The 19,475-nt window shown below is 39.9% G+C and overlaps 4 protein-coding genes across 4 annotated transcripts in view; 2 read left to right on the plus strand and 2 right to left on the minus strand.

Moving 5' to 3' along the window:
• Nucleotides 1–3,055, plus strand: part of crx (cone-rod homeobox) — a 3,517-nt gene extending 462 nt beyond the window's left edge. The window contains exons 2-3 of the mRNA XM_068331280.1: nt 1,013–1,164; nt 1,350–3,055. Of these exons, the coding sequence (XP_068187381.1) occupies nt 1,013–1,164; nt 1,350–1,988 (791 nt within the window). The 3' untranslated portion in view covers nt 1,989–3,055. The remainder of the gene's footprint in view (nt 1–1,012; nt 1,165–1,349) is intronic.
• A 2,087-nt stretch (nt 3,056–5,142) lies between these two features.
• On the minus strand, nt 5,143–8,601 carry h3f3c (H3 histone, family 3C). The gene is made up of 4 exons (XM_068330897.1): nt 8,462–8,601; nt 7,077–7,220; nt 6,565–6,718; nt 5,143–6,476 (listed from the first exon to the last, which is right to left on the minus strand). The coding sequence occupies exons 2-4, from the start codon at nt 7,202–7,204 to the stop codon at nt 6,348–6,350; spliced, it is 411 nt and encodes a 136-aa protein (XP_068186998.1). The 5' UTR covers nt 7,205–7,220; nt 8,462–8,601; the 3' UTR covers nt 5,143–6,347.
• Nucleotides 8,602–11,444: 2,843 nt separating this feature from the next.
• LOC137606763 (lathosterol oxidase-like) lies at nt 11,445–16,234 on the plus strand. Its single transcript, XM_068332186.1, has 5 exons — nt 11,445–11,565; nt 12,443–12,660; nt 14,025–14,157; nt 14,256–14,356; nt 14,946–16,234. The coding sequence occupies exons 2-5, from the start codon at nt 12,451–12,453 to the stop codon at nt 15,408–15,410; spliced, it is 909 nt and encodes a 302-aa protein (XP_068188287.1). The 5' UTR covers nt 11,445–11,565; nt 12,443–12,450; the 3' UTR covers nt 15,411–16,234.
• Nucleotides 16,235–16,363: 129 nt separating this feature from the next.
• plekhb1 (pleckstrin homology domain containing B1) lies at nt 16,364–19,373 on the minus strand. The gene is made up of 6 exons (XM_068332187.1): nt 19,208–19,373; nt 17,928–18,080; nt 17,647–17,749; nt 17,519–17,558; nt 17,323–17,413; nt 16,364–17,108 (listed from the first exon to the last, which is right to left on the minus strand). The coding sequence occupies exons 1-6, from the start codon at nt 19,242–19,244 to the stop codon at nt 16,975–16,977; spliced, it is 558 nt and encodes a 185-aa protein (XP_068188288.1). The 5' UTR covers nt 19,245–19,373; the 3' UTR covers nt 16,364–16,974.
• Nucleotides 19,374–19,475: the final 102 nt, after the last annotated feature.

Below are 19,475 nucleotides of genomic sequence, written 5' to 3' on the forward strand. Positions count from 1 at the left end.
TCTCTTGCTCTACTTTTTGGTTTGGAGTTCGTTTCTCGCAGAACCTGCAGAGAAAGAGCCGCCGGCGGTGCGTAATAGGAAACAGGGGAGAGAAAAAAATTAAAAATTAAACTTTCATTGACAAAGACGAGTCGGAACATTGTTGTTTGTTTAATAATGTTTCAATAGCGATGTGTTCCATATGATCACCATTACTACACTGATTTCTTTCATTCGGGCCAAGACCATTTGAATATTCAATTTAATCTGGCTATTTTTAAAGTGAAGTTATTATTTAAATTTCTCCTTCTAAAGCAAAAAAATGTTTTTGTCTTCCTTTTAAAAAAAAAAAACTGAAGTCGACACTATCTGTGCTCATTCCTGTGTTCAGCATCTGTGAAGCTTTGATTTTAAGTATATTAATATCTTCTGGTTAATCATATTATATACAGATTCATAGAAACGAATACAGTTTATTGTCGCTTTAGTTACCTCTGACAGGAGATAACAATTTTGTTTGTCTGTTAGCTGGACTACTAAAAAAGTTTTTAGCTGACTTCTTTTTCTTTCTTGTTTTTTTTTTTTTTTTTTTGTCATGTGACTCAAAGACTAGGTCGTAAAATTTTGGTGCTGATCCCGGTTTGCACTCCGTTTCTGCGCTCTTATTATGCTCACTATACTTGTTCTGAAACAAATATAACAAGGCATTTGGCAGCGTACCACGGAGAGTAGATATGTTTGACTGTACAAACCATATGAATAAATGTAAATGACTTTTCTCTGGGAAAAGGGAAACTTTCCAAATAAGAAGTGACTATTACAATCTTCCCACAGACAATATATTTCTGTTTTAAAATGACTTCATCTGTTACGCAGTTCCCTTCATATTACATTGTATTAATATCAAATCTACCCCCCAAAAAAAACAAAACCTGTTGCACAACATGTTCCCTTCAAAGTAAGGATCTTAATTATCATTCATGTCACCTCTATGTTGCTTTCAGTGGAATAATAATCTGTCTGTTGTTTGCAGCCACTCCCAGGAAGCAGCGAAGGGAACGCACCACCTTCACACGGACACAGCTGGACATCTTGGAGGCGCTGTTCTCTAAAACCCGCTACCCAGACATCTTCATGAGGGAGGAGGTGGCCCTCAAGATCAACCTGCCGGAGTCACGTGTTCAGGTATAGGCTGCAGGCAGAGATGGAGGTCGAAGGTCTCAGTGTTCCAGAGCTATAAAGGAAACAAACCTCTACAGAACTACAGTGTCAGCTAATTCATGCCACGACGTAACGCTGACTGTTCATTGAAATAGTATTTTGATGTCTTTCGGCTCCTTTCTTTGCTAAAATCACCTTTACGTCTCCAGGTTTGGTTTAAAAACCGCCGCGCTAAGTGCCGCCAGCAGCAGCAGCAGAGCAGCGGCCAATCTAAGCCCCGCCCACCCAAAAAGAAGGCTTCTCCAGTGCAGGAACCCAGCGCCCCCGACCCCGTCCCTAACCCATCTGGCTCCTACAGCCCCTCCTCTGCCCAGTCGGGCCCCAGCCTGGCCCTGAGCTCCACCACCGGAAACACGGCCGTGTCCATCTGGAGCCCGGCCATCTCGCCCCTCCCAGACCCCCTGGCCTCCTCCTCAGTGCCGTGCATGCAGCGACCCTCACCGTACCCCATGAGCTACGGCCAGCCGCCCACCTACACCCAGGGCTACGCCAGCACCACCTCCTACTTCACCGGCCTGGACTGCAGTGCATACCTGTCTCCTATGCACTCGCAGCTGTCAGGCACCGTGGGAGCCCTCAGCCCCATCGCCGTACCCTCCATGGGGGGCTCTCTAAGCCAGTCCCCAGCCTCCCTGTCCTCACAGGGCTACAGCACTGCCTCCTCCCTGGGGTTCACCTCTGTTGACTGCCTGGACTACAAGGACCAGCAGGCCTGGAAATTGGGCTTCACCACAATGGACTGCCTGGACCACAAGGACCAAAGCTCCTGGAAGTTCCAGGTCCTCTAGAAGGCGCGAGGAGGGGAGGGGGGGGTCAAATAATCCCAAGTGAAAGAGCGTGATGGGGCTCAACCAGAGGACTTGTTTGATTTTCAACTTCTTATTTGTAAGGTTTTGCTTCGTTTTTGTAAAGGCGACCTCTGTAGAAGAGGCCGTTTCACTTCAATGACTTTGTTGATGAAGACAACCAGCGACTCATCGGTGAATCTGTCGTCTTCCCATTGGTCCATCATGTGTTAAATAAGAGGACAAACTCTTAAAGTGTCCGTAGGAACATTTTTTTCTCTTCCGGCGTTGAAACACCGAGCCATCTCTTCTTTTAACACGACCGTCGGACTCAGACAAGCTACACGCGTTCCGTTTTGTTTTAAACTTGCGTCATCGTAGAGCGAAGTCGGGTCGATTTATTTCAAGTTAATTATTTACTATTTGATGCTTTGTTTAAATATTGAATTTGGTTGCATTTTAGAATCTTTTAAGCATTTGTGTTGCGTTTTACAGTGTTAACCTTTTAGCGGGATTATCCCCCGTTCTGTTTTGATGGTAAAAATTAGATTTTCTGTTTTCGTTTTGTGACATATTCAAGTGATCTATTTTACCCCTCTGAGCGCTGATAGTCGATGAGATTCTCTGTTTTGACGCGACTTACAGTCTGTGTTTTGCAGGAATGCGTTGCCGTTGTGGATCAATCTAAGGTTAGGGGTCCATTTAAAGACGGCGTGGACGAGTCCAGGTCTGGACCTGTCATGTTTGTCATGTGGTCTTCATGGACCTCACTGGTCCGTCTTGGTTATTTTAGTTTATCTGATTCTGGGAGTGTCCCAATCCTCTTAACCTTCCTTCAGCAATGCCCTAAGTGAATTAGGTAGGATTATTGCCCTATCTCCCTCTGTCGCTCACCCACCTCACCCACCTGGAGCCTGTCTTCCTTCCCTTTCCTTCCTGGCGCTCTCCTTGTTCCCTCCATTTCTCCTGCTTGTATCCTGTCAGCCTTTTGCTTTTACTTCACATGTATCTCAGCCCCAGATGTAGCATCCAACATGTCTGAATACAGTTAATAAAGCCTTTTTCCTACAGTTGGTCTCGTCACTTCTTCTAACTCTCAGATACCAATTTGGCGGCATCCCTTCTTTCACTTCCTGGACCCTAAACCCCTCCACCCCCAATCAGCACCACCATCAGCAACACACCAATCTCCCCAACTCCCCTGACAAGTTGCTAATCCTCACATGACCTGATTTCCGCCTGACACGTGACTGTGACATCATATATGTGGAAATATTTCAGGAGCAAATGTTTTGTTTGGGTGTTTTGATGACGGTAAAAGAGGATTTGTGCTTTTCCAAAACAACATTTTTGGCACCCGATCTGGATTCAGTGACGTCATTGCTGTATAGTTTTACCATCATAGAGAAATTAAATCTTTATCTACACATAGTACATACAATAATAATAATAAGAAGAAGAAGAAGAAGAAGAAGAAGAAGAAATAAATAACAACAATTAAATCAGTGCAAAACCTTTCACCTTTCAGAGGTTTTTAACGTAATTCTGGTAGAAAGAATAAAATCAAATTTTGCTTTTGTTGCTATGGCAATCATCTGATCTCTGTCCACTTTAAACACGACACAACATTTTCATTCAGACGAGTGGAAACATTTCAGAGCATTTTTTTAGCGCTCAACGCTGGCCTAATCCCTCTCAGTGCTCAGCATAATCCCTTGTCCCTCCCTCTCCGTGGTGTGATTGGTTAATCCCTGTGTCTGCGAGCCCTGATTGGTTAGCCTCTCTCAGAGGTTGCTGCACACTTGTAATCTCCCCTTCAACCCTGAGAGTTCCAGGCAGACATTTACGCTGTAATCCCAGGGAGGAGCAGATGTGATGGGGGAGGGACAGGACCAGGCAGACCTTGAGGAAGGTGAAACCCAGAAAACAGGAACAATATGAAGGCATCCAATTCCACCGACTCAGAAAAACAAATAAAACCATTTATATTCAGTTCAAAGTAGTGACTTAAATCTAGAGTAGTGTTTAGAATATTTACCCAAATACACAGGTGTTAATGTCTCCATTTATAGAGGCAGTGATGAAAGATTTGAGTGTAAGGATATTTTCATCTTTAAAAAATGTCACTTGGGAAATCATAAAATACATTGAGACATGCCAAAAGCTCATCCGTTCACTTTTTGAATCTGCATCTTTCTGTTCAGTGTGTTATAACCTAAATAACAATATATATAACCAGAGACTATGACAAGGTAATCTATAAGTAAGGATTGTAATTACTGAAAGTTTTATTCCATTGCCAACATATGGATGATCAAATTAAGAACAGGGAGGATGGAAAGGAGGAACAGAAGCATCAATTTAGATGACAGGAATAAACATGAGAGGAAGGAGTGACAGACACAAACTATTTCATTTACTGCTGTGAATATTTGACACACATATATGAGGAAAAGCTCAAACCTCACAATGACTTGGGAATTTTAAAAAGTCCTGGGTCTGCATGTTGACTCAGGTCTGCTTCAAGATCTCATCTCCCACCCATCACCACCGCACACACACGAACACACACTTAGAAATATTAATCGGCACAGATAAACAGAGCACCTAAAAAAAAAGTAATACTGCGACACTGGACAGACAGCAGACTGGTATTATCATTGACATATCAATGATGGGATGTTATAAATGCTGTATTATACAGATGTGAAACCATGATGAGTTTCTTATTATCAGTTCACTGATAAATCAATGACTAACAGCTGAACTTCCCAGTTTCTGTCTTTCTCTCTCTCTCTCTCTCTCTCTCTCTATATATATATATATACATATACACACACATATATATATATATATATATATATACATATATATATCTACAGTATATATCCATCTACATTACACTTCATCTGAGGCCTGGACTTCACTGAAAGTAGATACCTCCACCGAGGCTCTAATATAGTTCAATCAATACCCAATATAAACACCAATGACTGACCCAACGTCATACATGTCATGAAAAACTATTATTAAGTTGAGGTTCAGTCTGGCTACATCTTCAAACCTTTTATATTTCTTGAAAATATGACCATTTTAAGTTGTTTGTGTGGAATTCTGCCAAGAGACAAACAAAAAAGAAGTCACCACAAGCATCAGATTGTTTTAACACCTATTTATTACCACCATAATATGAGAAATTTGGAAAATACAAAGATCAGTTTATTTATACGTCTGAAAATTTCAAGGAATAAGAAAAATATAAAAGAAAACAAATATGAGGTTATACTGTGTTGTCAATTTTGAGAGGACAGATTATATGTTGAGATCTACAGAGTGCAGGAGACACACAGACCCTAAACATGCAGAGTGTAACTGTTACTACTGATGTCGGTTCATACTGCTGACACACGTCTAAGCCTATGTGTGGAGATGAAGATGAAGAGAGACAGAGGCGATTCATCTACACCGAAAACGTGAATACATGAGGAGACGGTGAACTATCGCCCCCTTGTGGCTGCCATTAGAATAGAAGTTACCTTAGAAAACTGAGAAGCCCTTCCGGTTTTTTGTTAGTTTGTTTTTTAATAGAGAATCAATTCACTGAAACAAAAACTGATAACATGTTGACGATATTGGGTTTTTTTTTATTAATTCAAAGTATGTAGAAGTTTGAGATGCCATCTATGAATTCTGTGTGTAAAAAAAACAAAAACAAAAATAACTCCACCATATTCACAATGATACTTAAAAGTCTGAAGCAACAGAAAGTTTCCTGTTTGTGGAGTACAAGTGTTTTGAAAGATAAGAGCTCAAACATCCACACAGACACACATCCGTCCTGTGCAGAACACAGAGGTGAAGGAGCTGGGTGAAAAAGATGGTGAGTTGAAGGGTGGAGGAGTGGATTCGATGGGAAAGGTGTTCAGATGGGGTGGAGGCCTCGGGACTAGCTTTAATAGCACCCTGCTATGGAAGTTGTGGCTCCCCTTAAGCAGACTAGCCCCTCGGACTCGTCCCTCTGCTTCAGCTCTTGTTGCTGTTCTAACTACAACCACTGGCCTCTGAGGACAGGAAGAATCCAGTGGGTGTGCACATGTGACTCTTATCTGTAAAACTTTTAACATGCACGAAAAAGGTACTCTAAAATCATTTGGTGTAGACAAAAAGAAACCTATGAGACCAGACTTCAACATATTTCTATCTCTTTTTATAATCAGGGTTACTCTAAAGTCTACTGAGAAGTTGGGCAGACTGGGGAGGGAAGGTTACGGGGATGGATGGAGGTGGGTAACTAGGGCAGAGTGAAGGAGCGAGGGCAGGAACAAGTCAAGAAAAGAGGACAGAGGTGAACCATAGGGTTGTCTAAGCGCGTTCTCCACGGATACGGCGTGCCAGCTGGATGTCTTTGGGCATGATAGTGACACGCTTGGCATGGATGGCGCACAGATTAGTGTCCTCGAACAGACCCACCAGGTATGCTTCGCTGGCCTCCTGCAGGGAGAGAAGGGACCGACACAAGTTTAGTGTTTGAAGATGTACTAGCTTTTAACAAATTTCGCATACACACACACACATATACCTGCAGGGCACCAATGGCGGCACTCTGGAAACGCAGGTCAGTCTTGAAGTCCTGAGCGATTTCTCTCACCAGACGCTGGAACGGCAGCTTACGGATCAGCAGCTCAGTGGACTTCTGGTACCGACGGATCTCTCTGAGAGCCACGGTGCCGGGCCTGAAACACACAATAGTTAGGGGAAATATTGAACTTGCTGCAAGAACAACAGAATGTAAGGGTACAATAATTCGACTTTGTCAAACTATCATCAGAAAACAGCTCAGCAAATAGTTAATCACTTCAGTAGTCAGCTTTATACAACTTATAACTTGATTTACCAAGAGGTTTGGTTGGTAGAATTTGAAATAATACTGCTGAATTAAAAGCCTTATCCCAAATTAAAATAGAATTTGATGTAAAACACATAAGCACATCATCCATCGAACAGAATGTTTCCCTACAGCTTCTCAGAGTCCACAGATAGTTCAGGATTTCTCAAAGAAACAGCTGTTTGGTTTAAAATTCACAGCATTACCTGTAACGATGGGGTTTCTTGACGCCACCAGTGGAGGGGGCACTCTTGCGAGCAGCCTTGGTGGCCAGCTGCTTCCTAGGAGCCTTTCCTCCAGTGGATTTACGAGCAGTCTGCTTAGTACGAGCCATTGCAACGAAGTATCACCTGAGGGCAATATTAAAAACACTCATATTTAAAGCTTTCTTCACTTTGGTTTCATATTTATTTTACATAATGTGCTGTTATAAATTATAATTTTTACACAGTGTAATAACTGTCACATCACCACTACATTAATCATAACTTGAATTGTCATGGACACACTGGATAATCCTTCTATAGTAACAGGCTGGTGGTCAATCAGTGGTAATGTATGACAAAATTAACAAAATTACATATAATAATTTAAATAATTTTCCATTGGGGATAATAAACTTGTTCTTACCAAAGCAGTGCAAAATATTCATCGTACCTTTTTAAGTCCTGAATTTAACAAGGAACAAAAGGAATATCTGAAGATTTAAAAATATAACTAAACATCTGTGTTGAATACATAAAACTCAAATTAATAAATTATGTAATCTCTCTGAAATTAGTTAACCTTTAAACTGCGGGATTATTTTGTTTTCATGACTTACTACTTGATACCATAAGAACGAAGAGGGTCGATTAATTAATTATAATATCTACCTTTTTACTAGTTTTATTTCATTCTACATGTCAACATGATTGTTTTTACACCGACTGGCTCAAAAGTCTTCGACGTTCGTCCCGTTGAACCATCTGGGAAAACTCTCCCCCCGGTTTCCCAGCTGCAGACACACCGTTCCGAGCAGCTCAGACACCGAATGCTCCCGATTACGCCCATCAAAGTACGTCACAGGGCTCATTATCAAAGCGACCAATCACTGACGCCTTGGTCACATTTTCCAACCAATCGCTCGTCGATCTGAATGTTTTTAGGGCGGGGCGAACAAGATTTAACCCCGCCTCATACCGCAAGATTATGGCCGCAGAACCCAGTGAACCTACCAAAATGCAGAGAACGAGCGGGACTTTAACTTTGACATTTTCATAAAAAACAAACAATGGTTGAAAACAAGACTAGCAGCAAAACAGAGGAGACAACTGTAGCTACCAAATAAGCACCAAAGCTGACGATGAGATGTTTTATTTAAGCGAAACAGCGAAGCAGAAGTCGCCCTATGAACGCGGGGAGATATTTCGGCAGTGGTAGTGAGCCGTTTTTCTCTCCGGCTGGGCATCGAGGCGGTCGCTTTTTCTCCTCTCAACAACGTCGAAATAACACGTCATTTTAGCTCGATTTACTACTTTTTATGTCTCATTTTCGTCACAAAACTCTAATAATCGCTGTTTGGTAAAAATTACGACAGGACATAACTTACCGCGGGTGGATTTAACGCGTTTTCTTCGCACCGATTCGTGTGTTGAGCTAGTGTGGCAGTGTCAGATATTTACTATCTCTCACACAATGGAAGCTGGAGAGCGGGAGCAAAATGGCGGCAGTGTCAATCATCTGTCTCCCATCATGCAACTGTCATCGTTTGTAAACAATCGAACTTCATTTCCTCAAAGTAAACAACCGTGATCACGAATAAAGGTTCAAAGGGACTCGTGTTAGTAAAATAACTAAAATAATAATAAAAATAATAATTTTTTTAAATTATTATTTATTTCGCTCAGTGTGACTCGATTTTTATTTTTTTTATTCTTTTAACTGTTTTTTCATAAATATACAAAAGACGGTTTAAGGAAACAAGAAATATATAATAACGTATTGAGGCTCATAATATACACATGCGTTCTAGACAAATTAACAAATGAAACAGATGTGTGAAATTTAAAGGATCACAAAAGACACTAAAGATGTTCCACTGCATTTATTTTAAGGTTTTATTTACTTATTATTCTGCATATTCGGTGTAATGTAATTAGAATGCAAACATGTTTCAACAAATAGATTAAAATATCCAACACTACACTAGATACACGGTGAAATGCATGAAAACTGACACTTGAATGCCTCGATTCTTTTCATATTTTGACATTAGACATGCATAGATTTAAATTTGGCAGTATATATTTTAACAGCTTTCTAATTTCTCTCAATAAGGTTCAAAGAACTGAAATCTTTTATATATAACACAGTGCTACCCTTATTGTATCTCATAACCTCTGATTTTGTCACCGCAGTAACAAACATGCTGCAGACTACATTCTGATGTGGAGGCAAAGTGTCCTGACTCACGGATGTTTGACGGGTCTTACCTGAGCAACAGACTGTAACCTGGTCAGTAGCTTAAAAGTTCACGATAACTCACTATTCTCTGTCCATAATCCACTCTAGTATAAACAATAGACATCACGGGAGATTTCAATGGCTTTGAGACTTTGATGGTGTTTATCTGGAGGACAGGAGTTACCCATGGCAACCGAGGCTTCTGACACTGAACCAGAGAACCCCACAGAACTTCAACTGGACTCACTGCAGGACTAGAGGTTGGGTGGAGATGACCATAGGCCTACTGAAAGGCCCTCCAGTGCCTATGTCACCTCAGGACCATTCCTGAGAGAGCCTGTCATATAATTGTGTTGTTCTTCATACTATTGCTACTACAACATCAGAAGAAAACATCACCCTACCCGACAAACTGAAGATCCCGTCGACAAGACGATTGCGATCGTCCCGTCAAAAAGAATGAAACAGTGATGAAAATTCCCCTCGGATGAGCTGTTGTGCTCTAGTATTAATTTTTGATGACCTACCAAAATTAATACTAGAGCGCAACAGCTCATCCAAGGGGTCACAAAAGAACGCAAAGCAATATATGAAAAGCTTTTGAGCAAAAAAAAAAAAAATCTTCCATAGAAGAATCAGAAAATTATTAGGAAAATAATCTAGAATAATGAGACAAAAGTGGAACCTTTTGGAAGAGGTGTGTCGAATTACATCTGACATAAAAGGACAGAAAAACAAAAGGAAAAACAGCATTCCATAAAAATATAACGAGAGTCAAACATGGTTGTAGTAGTGTGATGGTCCTGTTATGCTGCTTCATTAGGTTGATGATTAACTGATGGGACAATAAATTCTGCTGGGAACTCCTGAGAGAGAATATCTGTTGGTCAGTCCGTGGCCTCATGTTCAAGCACAATTGGGTTAACCAGCAGCAAAATCATCTGCCAGTAAAGCTATGTCTGAATTGTTTTTTAAAAAAATTAAATTGGATTCGTGCATTCAAAGTCTGGACTTCATTCCTATTGAGTCACCATGAAAAAACCATGAAAAAACAGGTCTCTCATGCTTGAAACCACTCCAGTGCAGCTGAATTAAAGCTCAGACTCATTATTTGTCATTGAAAACACTTGATTGCAGTTGTTGTCTTCAAGAGTGGTACAACCAGTTCTTAGGTTTAGGGGATAATTACTCACACTGATGACGTCTGTTTTGAATGACCTTTTATTGTCATTGAATGAAATTATCATTTAAAAGCAGCATTCTTGCCCTTTTTCACAGCATTGTAAGTACCTGTATGAATTATATTTTTTATGCTTGGTGTCAATTTTCTTTCAAGTCTATTTTTCACTGATACTGCAAATTTTAAAAATTTCCAAAAACACTATATCACTGATCTACTGCATCAAAGTTTTTGTGACATCTTGTGGCCAATGGGTGACAGTCTCTGCCATGAAAACCAAAGGTGTTTTATTTGGTAGTTAATTATTTTGAAAGTAAACTTTCAAAGAAAGCTGTAAAAGTAACATGAGAACAGAGCAAAGCTAATGACGCAATTAAACTGTATTAATTGGATGATCATGGGCTCATAAAGCTAGACTTGCAAAATACAGCAGCTGTCTGCTTTTTAAGCTTAAAGAGACATTTTAACATTTATTTAGTCATCCTGAAAATGTAAAGATCATTTTTGGAAATGATACTTAATAAATCACAAAGCTCAGTTGTAATTTCAACCCTTTCGATTAGATAGGTAGATCGATAGAAGATGAATACTTGGATAGATTAATTAGTTGTGTTAAAGAGAAATTTAATATCACAGGCCTTTATTCAAGGTTATTATGCATGCAGGTTATGGTGCATTCCAACTCAGCGTTTCTTTTAATGTACTTTTAATTTACTTATGTCACTCTTTGATTATATGGTTGTATTTTATTTGAACTCATGAAAATAGTCTTCTTCAGTATGAAATATTTCGGATTATTTTATTCCGCTAAATGTTATAAGTATTGAGTTGACAAATTGTCTTATCAAATATTGTCTCTGGGTAGGTGTGCGTCTCTGTGCCACCATGATCAGATCCTCCAATTGGCCAATCGGAATTAACAACAAGCCTGCCGTGATGTGGATCCACGCGCTCATTGGATGCCCTTCTTGTGACGTAATAAGGAACTCGGTATTGATTGGTCACTCCCTCATCTATAGGATGGCAACCATCCTGGACTACTGTACCGGAACACAAGCAACCTGAGCAAGGTAACGAATTATGATTAATTTTAGATACTATTTTGTTGAAAATGTAGCGATTCTCATCACGAATTAGCTCCTATTAGAAAATACAACATCCGCTGTTTACTTAATAAACAAATAATGAAAATTTTCATGAAGCTGTCACGTATATCGTTAACGGTCCCACAGAAGTTATATCTGGTAAAATAACTCACTTAGTTTTTATTAAACTGAACTGTTGTAAGGACGTTTCAGCAATTCTTTTAACCTATGTATAAATAATCTTTTAAATTACGACTTTTTCTGCCGTGTTGTGTAATATACGAATACTTTTAATGGGCGTATTACCAGTTATTCACATTAGCAAACAAAGCTATGAAGTGATAGCATTATAACATTTGCACTAAGGTGAGTCCATGCAGTTTTGTCAGGTTTCCTGTTCTGTTAGCAAAATATGTACTAATACAGTCGTTATGCACACATGCATGCTTTGTGTGATTTTTGTTGTTGTTGTTCACCGTTAATGCATATTAATGACAACCAGGAGAGACGTTTTGTTGCAGAGATGTTGTGCACAATTAGACAAGATGACCCTGCACCATCACCAGCTGCACTGATTTAAATTCACCCAGTAGTACTGGATCTGTGTGTCATCTAAAAAAAAAAAAAAATCATTTTTAAAAAAAAATCAGTAGTCATATTGGCGTCTCCCACAACGTTTGATAATGAAAACACAAAAAGAATTGTTCTAACAAGTAAAGACTTAAACCTTAGTTCCCAGTAGATTGCATGACTTTGCCTAGACCTTTCTGATTTCCTTGTCTGGCCCATGCACAAAGGTCTATAGAAATATATTATGCAGTGCTACATCTTTTCTCTGTTTTTTGCTATTATTGCATCACAGATTCAACCATGGATCTTGTGCTGAATGTTGCGGACTATTACGTCCTCACCCCATACGTGTACCCTGCATCCTGGTCTGAGGACGGGGCCCTGCGGCAGATCCTGAGCCTGTTGGTCCTGACAAACTTAGGGGCTGCAGTCCTTTATCTTGGCCTGGGAGCCCTCAGCTACTACTTCATCTTTGACCACAATCTAAAGAAGCACCCACACTTCTTAGAGGTAGAAAGACTTTACTGTTTTTTATGATTTGTGTGTAATAAATCATTAGAACCTGTTTTATACAAACCAATCAAAACCATTTCATACTTGCAATGGCTGGAACGATGTATTTGTATGCTTGAATAATATCTAGTAATGCAAAACAGTTAAAATCTCTTCTAAACATGGATTGACACGTGTGTTACTTACACAAGCCATTTGGTAGTCAACCAAAAAGTGAACATTCCAAGTGTTTTGAAATAACAATGAAATATTATGTGAAGTTAAACATATGTCAGGATGTAATAAACTGTTTATTTGTACAGTTGTAATCTACCTGCACACACACTACTTCATATATAATCTAAACTGAACTCTTTCTCAGTTATCACTGCTCTTTTCTGGGTTAAATGTCAAGGGCTTTGCTCCAATTTTACCATCTTATACAATACAGTTTATTTAAAAGGTTGTTTTTTTTCTAGAAGGAACAGGAATTGAGATGAATAAGACATTGTGATCTGTAGTGAGAGCAGGCAACAGGTGCAGGAGAAGCAAGGTTTGTCCTGGAAAGGAGAGGAATGAAGGTTAGCCGCAGTAAGACAGAGTACATGTGTGTGAATGAGAGGGACCCAAGTGGAAGAGTGAGGTTACAGGGAGAAGAGATCAAGAAGGTGGAGGATTTTAAGTACTTAGGGTCAACAGTCCAGAGCAATGGAGAATGTGGAAAAGAGGTGAAGAAGCGTGTACAGGCAGGATGGAACGGGTGGAGAAAAGTGTCAGGTGTGATGTGTGATAGAAGAGTTTCAGCTAAAATGAAAGGAAAGGTGTACAAAACTGTGGTGAGACCAGCAATGTTGTTTGGTCTAGAGACAGTGTCACTGAGGAAAAGACAGGAGACAGAGCTGCAGGTAGCAGAGATGAAGATGCTGAGGTTCTCTCTGGGAGTGACCAGGAAGGATAGGATCAGGAATGAGTACATCAGAGGGACAGCACATGTTAGAGGTTTTGGAGATAAAGTCAGAGAGGCCAGACTGAGATAGTGAATATATTGGTAGAAGGATGCTGAGTTTTGAACTGCCAGACAGGAGGCCCAGAGGAAGACCAAAGAGGAGGTTTATGGATGTAGTGAAAGAGGACATGAAGGTAGTTGGTGTGAGAGAAGAGGATGTAGAAGACAGGGTTAGATGGAGGCAACTGATTCGCTGTGGCGACTCCTGAAGGGAAAAGCCGAAAAGAAAAGAAGATTAAATGGTATTCATATACAGATTCTAGGGGTGCTGATATCACTACAAATCCTTTAACGTACTACCTGTATTTTTTTTAATATACATTGATAACAACAAATTAAAATAGAAGGGACGTATATTTTCATTCATGCGACACAGAATCAGGTTCAGAGGGAGATCAAATACGCCATGACCTCTCTTCCCTGGATCAGCATTCCCACAGTGGCCTTGTTTTTTGCTGAAGTTAGAGGCTACAGCAAGCTGTACGACAACGTCAGTGAGTCTCCACTGGGTGAGTGGCAAAGTCTTCAACAACTTTGGTCACTGTTCTTGTCCTGAACTTGTTGTGTGGCTGAAACTCTGTGATGATATGGGGTTTTTCACTTTCAGGCTGGGCGGGACTCTTTCTGAGTATGGTCTCCTTCCTGTTCTTCACTGACATGTGCATTTACTGGATTCATCGGTTCCTGCATCACAAGCTTATTTATAAGGTCAGCACAACTATGATCCCCTTTTCATCTCTAATATCTTTCTTCAAGTGATAATTCACCAAAACGCCTGTAAATATAATTTCTGTCTGTAGGAGGTCATCATTTAGTTGTTTGTCAGCTCAGGTCACATTTCTTTTCCGACTTATTTTAACATTTTGGAAACTTTTATCTGCTAAACAGATGATATATTGTGATATTTACTCATCAAACGTGTGTCCTCTAATGTATCCCTGTGTTTTTTCTGACATTACAGACACTGCTGCATGTTTAACAAGAACAGCAGTATTTATTTAAATTGTATTTACCTTATAAAAAATGGCTGTCAGCAAGGAAATTGAAGCATTGATGCCTCTGTACATCAGCGTGAGAATAAACATAATGCATTGTTTTACCCCTAATAAAGACAATTTTGATGCACAGCTTTTGCTGTGTGTTAAATAAGGAAGACAGAAAGTCAACGAAATAAACATTTGTTTATTTTGTACTGATAGACCTCATATAAGCAAAGTGTTACAAAACTCCAAAAACTCCCCGTGATAATTCTGTTTATTCTTCATACCGTTTGTGTCTGATCTCTTGTCCCAAACAGCTGTTTCACAAACCTCACCACTTATGGAAGATCGCCACCCCCTTTGCCAGCCATGCCTTCCACCCGGTAGACGGCTTCATGCAGGGACTCCCATACCACATCTACCCCTTTCTGTTCCCCCTCCACAAAGTGCTCTATTTGGTCCTGTACGTCTTTGTCAACATCTGGACCATCTCCATCCACGACGGGGACTACCGTGTTCCCGATGCTCTGAAGGGCGCCATCAATGGCTCAGCCCACCACACCGACCACCACCTCTTTTTCGACTACAACTACGGCCAGTACTTCACTCTGTGGGACCGATTGGGAGGGTCCTACCGACACCCGTCGGCTCTAACGGGCAACGGCCCCCACGATCTGATCCGGAAACTACAAGCAGAGGGAAAGCTGGGAGATGAAAGAACGAAGGCTAAAAGTCAAGCGAATGGACACGCCCAGAGAGGAGTCACGTGTAAGGAGGAGTAACAGGAGAGAAATTCAAATTAATTTCTGAAAGTCATCAATATTTTTATAAAGACAATGTTCCATATCCACTTCTTTGTAGAAGATTTATCTCCTGGACTGTACTTGCCAAATGTTGCCTTTTGTGAGTGATTGATCATGAGAGTCAAAGATGTGATGTAATGTTGTCTGAAGATAACACTTCACAGGTACAATAATATAATAAACTCGGATTGAATCTAAAATATGTGGCAAAACTCCTGCTTCGAAACAGCAAAGCAGATCAATCAAGCAGCGCAGCAGACGTCCCCTGAGGATCTTGCAACTTGCAAAAGTTACACTACATGAAACAGTTTGACAGTTCCTTTGATCTTTATACTTAACAACTGTGTCCACGCTGAAGATGATGCACACGGAGCAGTTGTGTGGTTTGGTGAATGGAGTGTAGTGAAAAGTGGTTAACAGAGATTAATTTTGAGGAGACCTTTACTGGTGGAGACACAAAGAGCAAGAAGTGTCCCGGAAGGCAGCATTAAAAGACTCGTGTTGCCGTGTTGGAAAGACGTTACAAGTGAGAGGTCATTTTCCACATCTGGGGTTCTGAAGAGGTTTAACCCCAACAATGCTGTTCAAAAATAAATTATAGACTCTGGTCTGCTTTTCTTTATTTCTATCCATTCACTATAATTCAAAAAAAGACGCCATCACTGTGTCCCATATTGCACTTTAAAACAATATTTGCGCATTGAATCGTTTTTTTTATTTTAAGATTTTATTTTGGCTATAGGCCTCTTAATGCTGATCACGTTGGTAAATGTTCCTTATTTTGCATGTACTTTAATTAATAAATGAGATGTAAGTTTTAATTGTCTTTATTTTTTCTTTTGGTTTGATCAGATCTGATCTGTGAATCAAAATGTGTGATCTGACCTGAATCATGAGTTTTGTGATCCGTTGCACCTCTACTGTTAAAGAAACTTAGAAACTTCAACTGTACATAAATAAGTACGTCCAGCCTGACATTGATCGGAGATTTACCTCCACAAACTTTGGTACACCAGCAAATGTCTGTCCAGATGACATTTCAGATGACATTGTCATAGGGTCGCTCTCTTGTGAAAGTTGTATTCCTATTAAACTAGTCGATAGGAAAGCACTGCTCAGCCATTCTGATGATGAAACAACAGATCTTTGTTAGTTTGTTTTATCTCAGATTCTACAGTAAAAGAATTGCTCACGCAGATTCATATAGATTATTGGGACCAGAATTAAATACATCAACTTTGAAGCTGGTCTTGGTTCTTTTTTCCTACATTGAAAACTGCCAGAGGTATATGAGTATTGCAGTTTTACAATAGAAAACGCTTTTATACATCTAAAATATGAACAAATCTGTCGTTAGCAGGTTTTTCAGCTTCTCAAGTCTTGCAGAAAAAAAGTGTCTGACAGAAAATGACTAAGCAAGTGTTCAGCTGTTTCTTACGGGAGACATTTTTTATAGAAAACATTTCTACTTATGCTCATGTCCAGTTTTTGATCCTCGAGGTCGGACAGACCGACCATTTATAGCGACGTCAGGTCAGATGTCTCAGCAGAAAAAGAAGGGCATCCAGAGGAAGGACCGCATGGCTGTCCCTGCCGCCATGCCGGCCAGTAATCCCAGTGCTACGGTCTCCATCACTTCCCCAAAGGGGTCTCTCTGAACAACCACATGGTGGGTTCCTGCAAGATTTCACAAGGAGGACATGTAGAACATTTGCTGCATGATATATTCCTGAATAAATTTACTTATCCAAACATCATACAAGCGATGATGGCCTGAGTTCTGCACCTGCCTGCTTCAACTGAAACATCAAACATTCTGCAGAACCAAAAAAAACATGTTGCTAGTTCAAAGAGTCCTGGTTGCTTTCTGTTATCTTTAGGTTTGAGATACCTGGTCCTGCTCCTGGAGAGACATAGACTGTGTGATAGGTATTGATGGGGATGGCCTGGTAGGAGTCATCATATGGGTCGTATGTGAAGACCTGCAGAGAACAAAAAACAAAGAAGAACCGCTGATTCAAGGACCATGAAGGAAATAAAATGAAAAACCATAACGGAAGTTGATGTCCCAGGTATGCATCACTCACTGGGTTTCTCCTGGTCTCTAAAAGAGTCAGTTTCCACGCTCTGAAAAAGATATGGGTGCAGGAATGAAAAGGGGGAAAGTTGTGAGGGGAGTCAGAGAGGATGGGATGAGTGAAGCGAGTCTGCTTACAGGGACTCATCCTCACTGTTGGCACACAAGTTGACCGTAGAACCGTCTCTAAGCACAACCACGAGCCGATTCTCCCTGGGATGATTCTCTGGAGGCGTCACATCTGCAAAAAAAATGTTAAAGAGGCGATTGATGTAATGATGTAATTATTGGTACTTATTAACAAGAAGTGTTCATGTTTCTGATACGTTACATGATGATTGACAGTTTCATATTCCATCCATAGTTTGCTCCAAATGTTTTATTGATGATCGACCCACCCTTAAAGGTGAATTCCTTACCTCCACATTCCAAACCAGATCTCACATCCACACATGTCATCTTGAGGCTGATGCGCTGCTCCAGCTCTCGCCTGCTGTCGGTCTTATAGAAGCACAGACTCCCATCTATCCAGAGATCGCACCAGTTCAGCTTCCAGCGTCTTAGGACTGAAGCTAAGAGGGGAGGTTGATACGGTGGTTGTTGAGTCTGACATCAGTTCAAATATAATGTTTCATGGGCTTAGAGACTGCTAAAAGACATGATGAAAGGGATTAAATGTTAAAAGGTTGGACTATGGATTTGGATGAATAACTGGAAGATCAAACTTTTGACTCCTGCAGCAGCTTTCAGAGTTAAAACCTCTATTATGGAAACACTTTCTAATCTAGGCTATGTAAAAATTCTCTTTGAGAGTCAAGTCACAGCCATGATGAACCTTTACTCAGATGTAACCCATGAAGTAACATCAACTAATGTATGCATTTAATGTTTGCATACATATTCTGAAAACCTACAGTATTCATTTATATAATATATATTTATATTGTGGTATTTATATGGTAGAATTTTTCTCCTTGTATGTTAGAATCTAAAAGTTGACTCTTGCGATTAATTATTTATTAAGTAATGGTGAAGTGGTGGGATTAGACCAATTGTATTTCCTCTATGTTATGCATATTTAAAGTTTCTCTTTTATTATTGTTGTTATATTGTTAGTTTATTGTTGCTTGACATAAAGATTTAATTCATTCAATTGACTCAGGATTTAGATAGAATTATAGATTATTTCTCATACTGCGTGATCAGGATCTATTTTTAACATTGTAAATCCTAAAATTTACACAAATACATGAAATCCTTTCAATTGACTGCAAATCCAAAAGATACTTTTGTCCCTTAGTGTATTTTATTTCTGTTTAATCTTTATTTCACCAGAAAGACTTTTGAGATATTTGGGGGGGTAACTTGGATAAGATCATATGATAGAGATGGAATGTCATCAATATCCATGCCTGGAGGGTTTCATTTTGTTTTTGTTGTCAAATATATGAATATTATTCCTATTTATTGCAATATTTTCTGTCATATTAGCTTCGGTCTAAGCTGTAAACATTACTGATCTTGATTCTCTACACATCACAGACATTTTGAACACATTGTTTTGATAAATTTGTCAAGCACAATAACTTAAAATGAGCAGCTGGCAAAAAATAAACCAGCTACTTAATTTTATTGAATTATTACAACCAATGCTGTGAAGAAAAAGAAAGAATGTGAGATACTCTACACATGTACTCACTCTGCCTCCACAGCCAGCCTGACCTCAGGAGCGCCATGTATGGAGCTGCTGTCCCACTTGTTGTTGTAATATACTTATCCAGTAAACTAAAAGAAGGAGTGTTCTAATAATAAAAGATTCTGCTTGTGTCCCCTCCGTTCCACAGACAGTAAGTTACAGGTATATTAATCTGGATCTGACCGGGACTAAGGCTGACTCATAGGATCACCCTGGATTAAGAGTGCTCGTCCATATTCACACATCCCTTTTCTTCTTCCTGACTGTTCCT

Source organism: Antennarius striatus, chromosome 13, assembly GCF_040054535.1.
Source record: "Antennarius striatus isolate MH-2024 chromosome 13, ASM4005453v1, whole genome shotgun sequence".
Classification (NCBI taxonomy): domain Eukaryota; kingdom Metazoa; phylum Chordata; class Actinopteri; order Lophiiformes; family Antennariidae; genus Antennarius; species Antennarius striatus.

Coding starts and splice junctions, on each gene's coding strand:
- h3f3c (XM_068330897.1), bottom strand. CDS start 7,204: ATGGCTCGTACTAAGCAGACTGCTCGTAAATCCACTGGAGGAAAGGCT. Junction 6,719..7,076: donor AAGAAACCCCATCGTTACAG/GTAATGCTGTGA, acceptor TGTGTGTTTCAG/GCCCGGCACCGTGGCTCTCA. Junction 6,477..6,564: donor CCGCCATTGGTGCCCTGCAG/GTATATGTGTGT, acceptor CTCTCCCTGCAG/GAGGCCAGCGAAGCATACCT.
- LOC137606763 (XM_068332186.1), top strand. CDS start 12,451: ATGGATCTTGTGCTGAATGTTGCGGACTATTACGTCCTCACCCCATAC. Junction 12,661..14,024: donor AGCACCCACACTTCTTAGAG/GTAGAAAGACTT, acceptor CATGCGACACAG/AATCAGGTTCAGAGGGAGAT. Junction 14,158..14,255: donor CGTCAGTGAGTCTCCACTGG/GTGAGTGGCAAA, acceptor TTTCACTTTCAG/GCTGGGCGGGACTCTTTCTG.
- plekhb1 (XM_068332187.1), bottom strand. CDS start 19,244: ATGGCGCTCCTGAGGTCAGGCTGGCTGTGGAGGCAGA. Junction 17,559..17,646: donor AACAGTGAGGATGAGTCCCT/GTAAGCAGACTC, acceptor TATCTTTTTCAG/AGCGTGGAAACTGACTCTTT. Junction 17,414..17,518: donor TAGAGACCAGGAGAAACCCA/GTGAGTGATGCA, acceptor TGTTCTCTGCAG/GTCTTCACATACGACCCATA.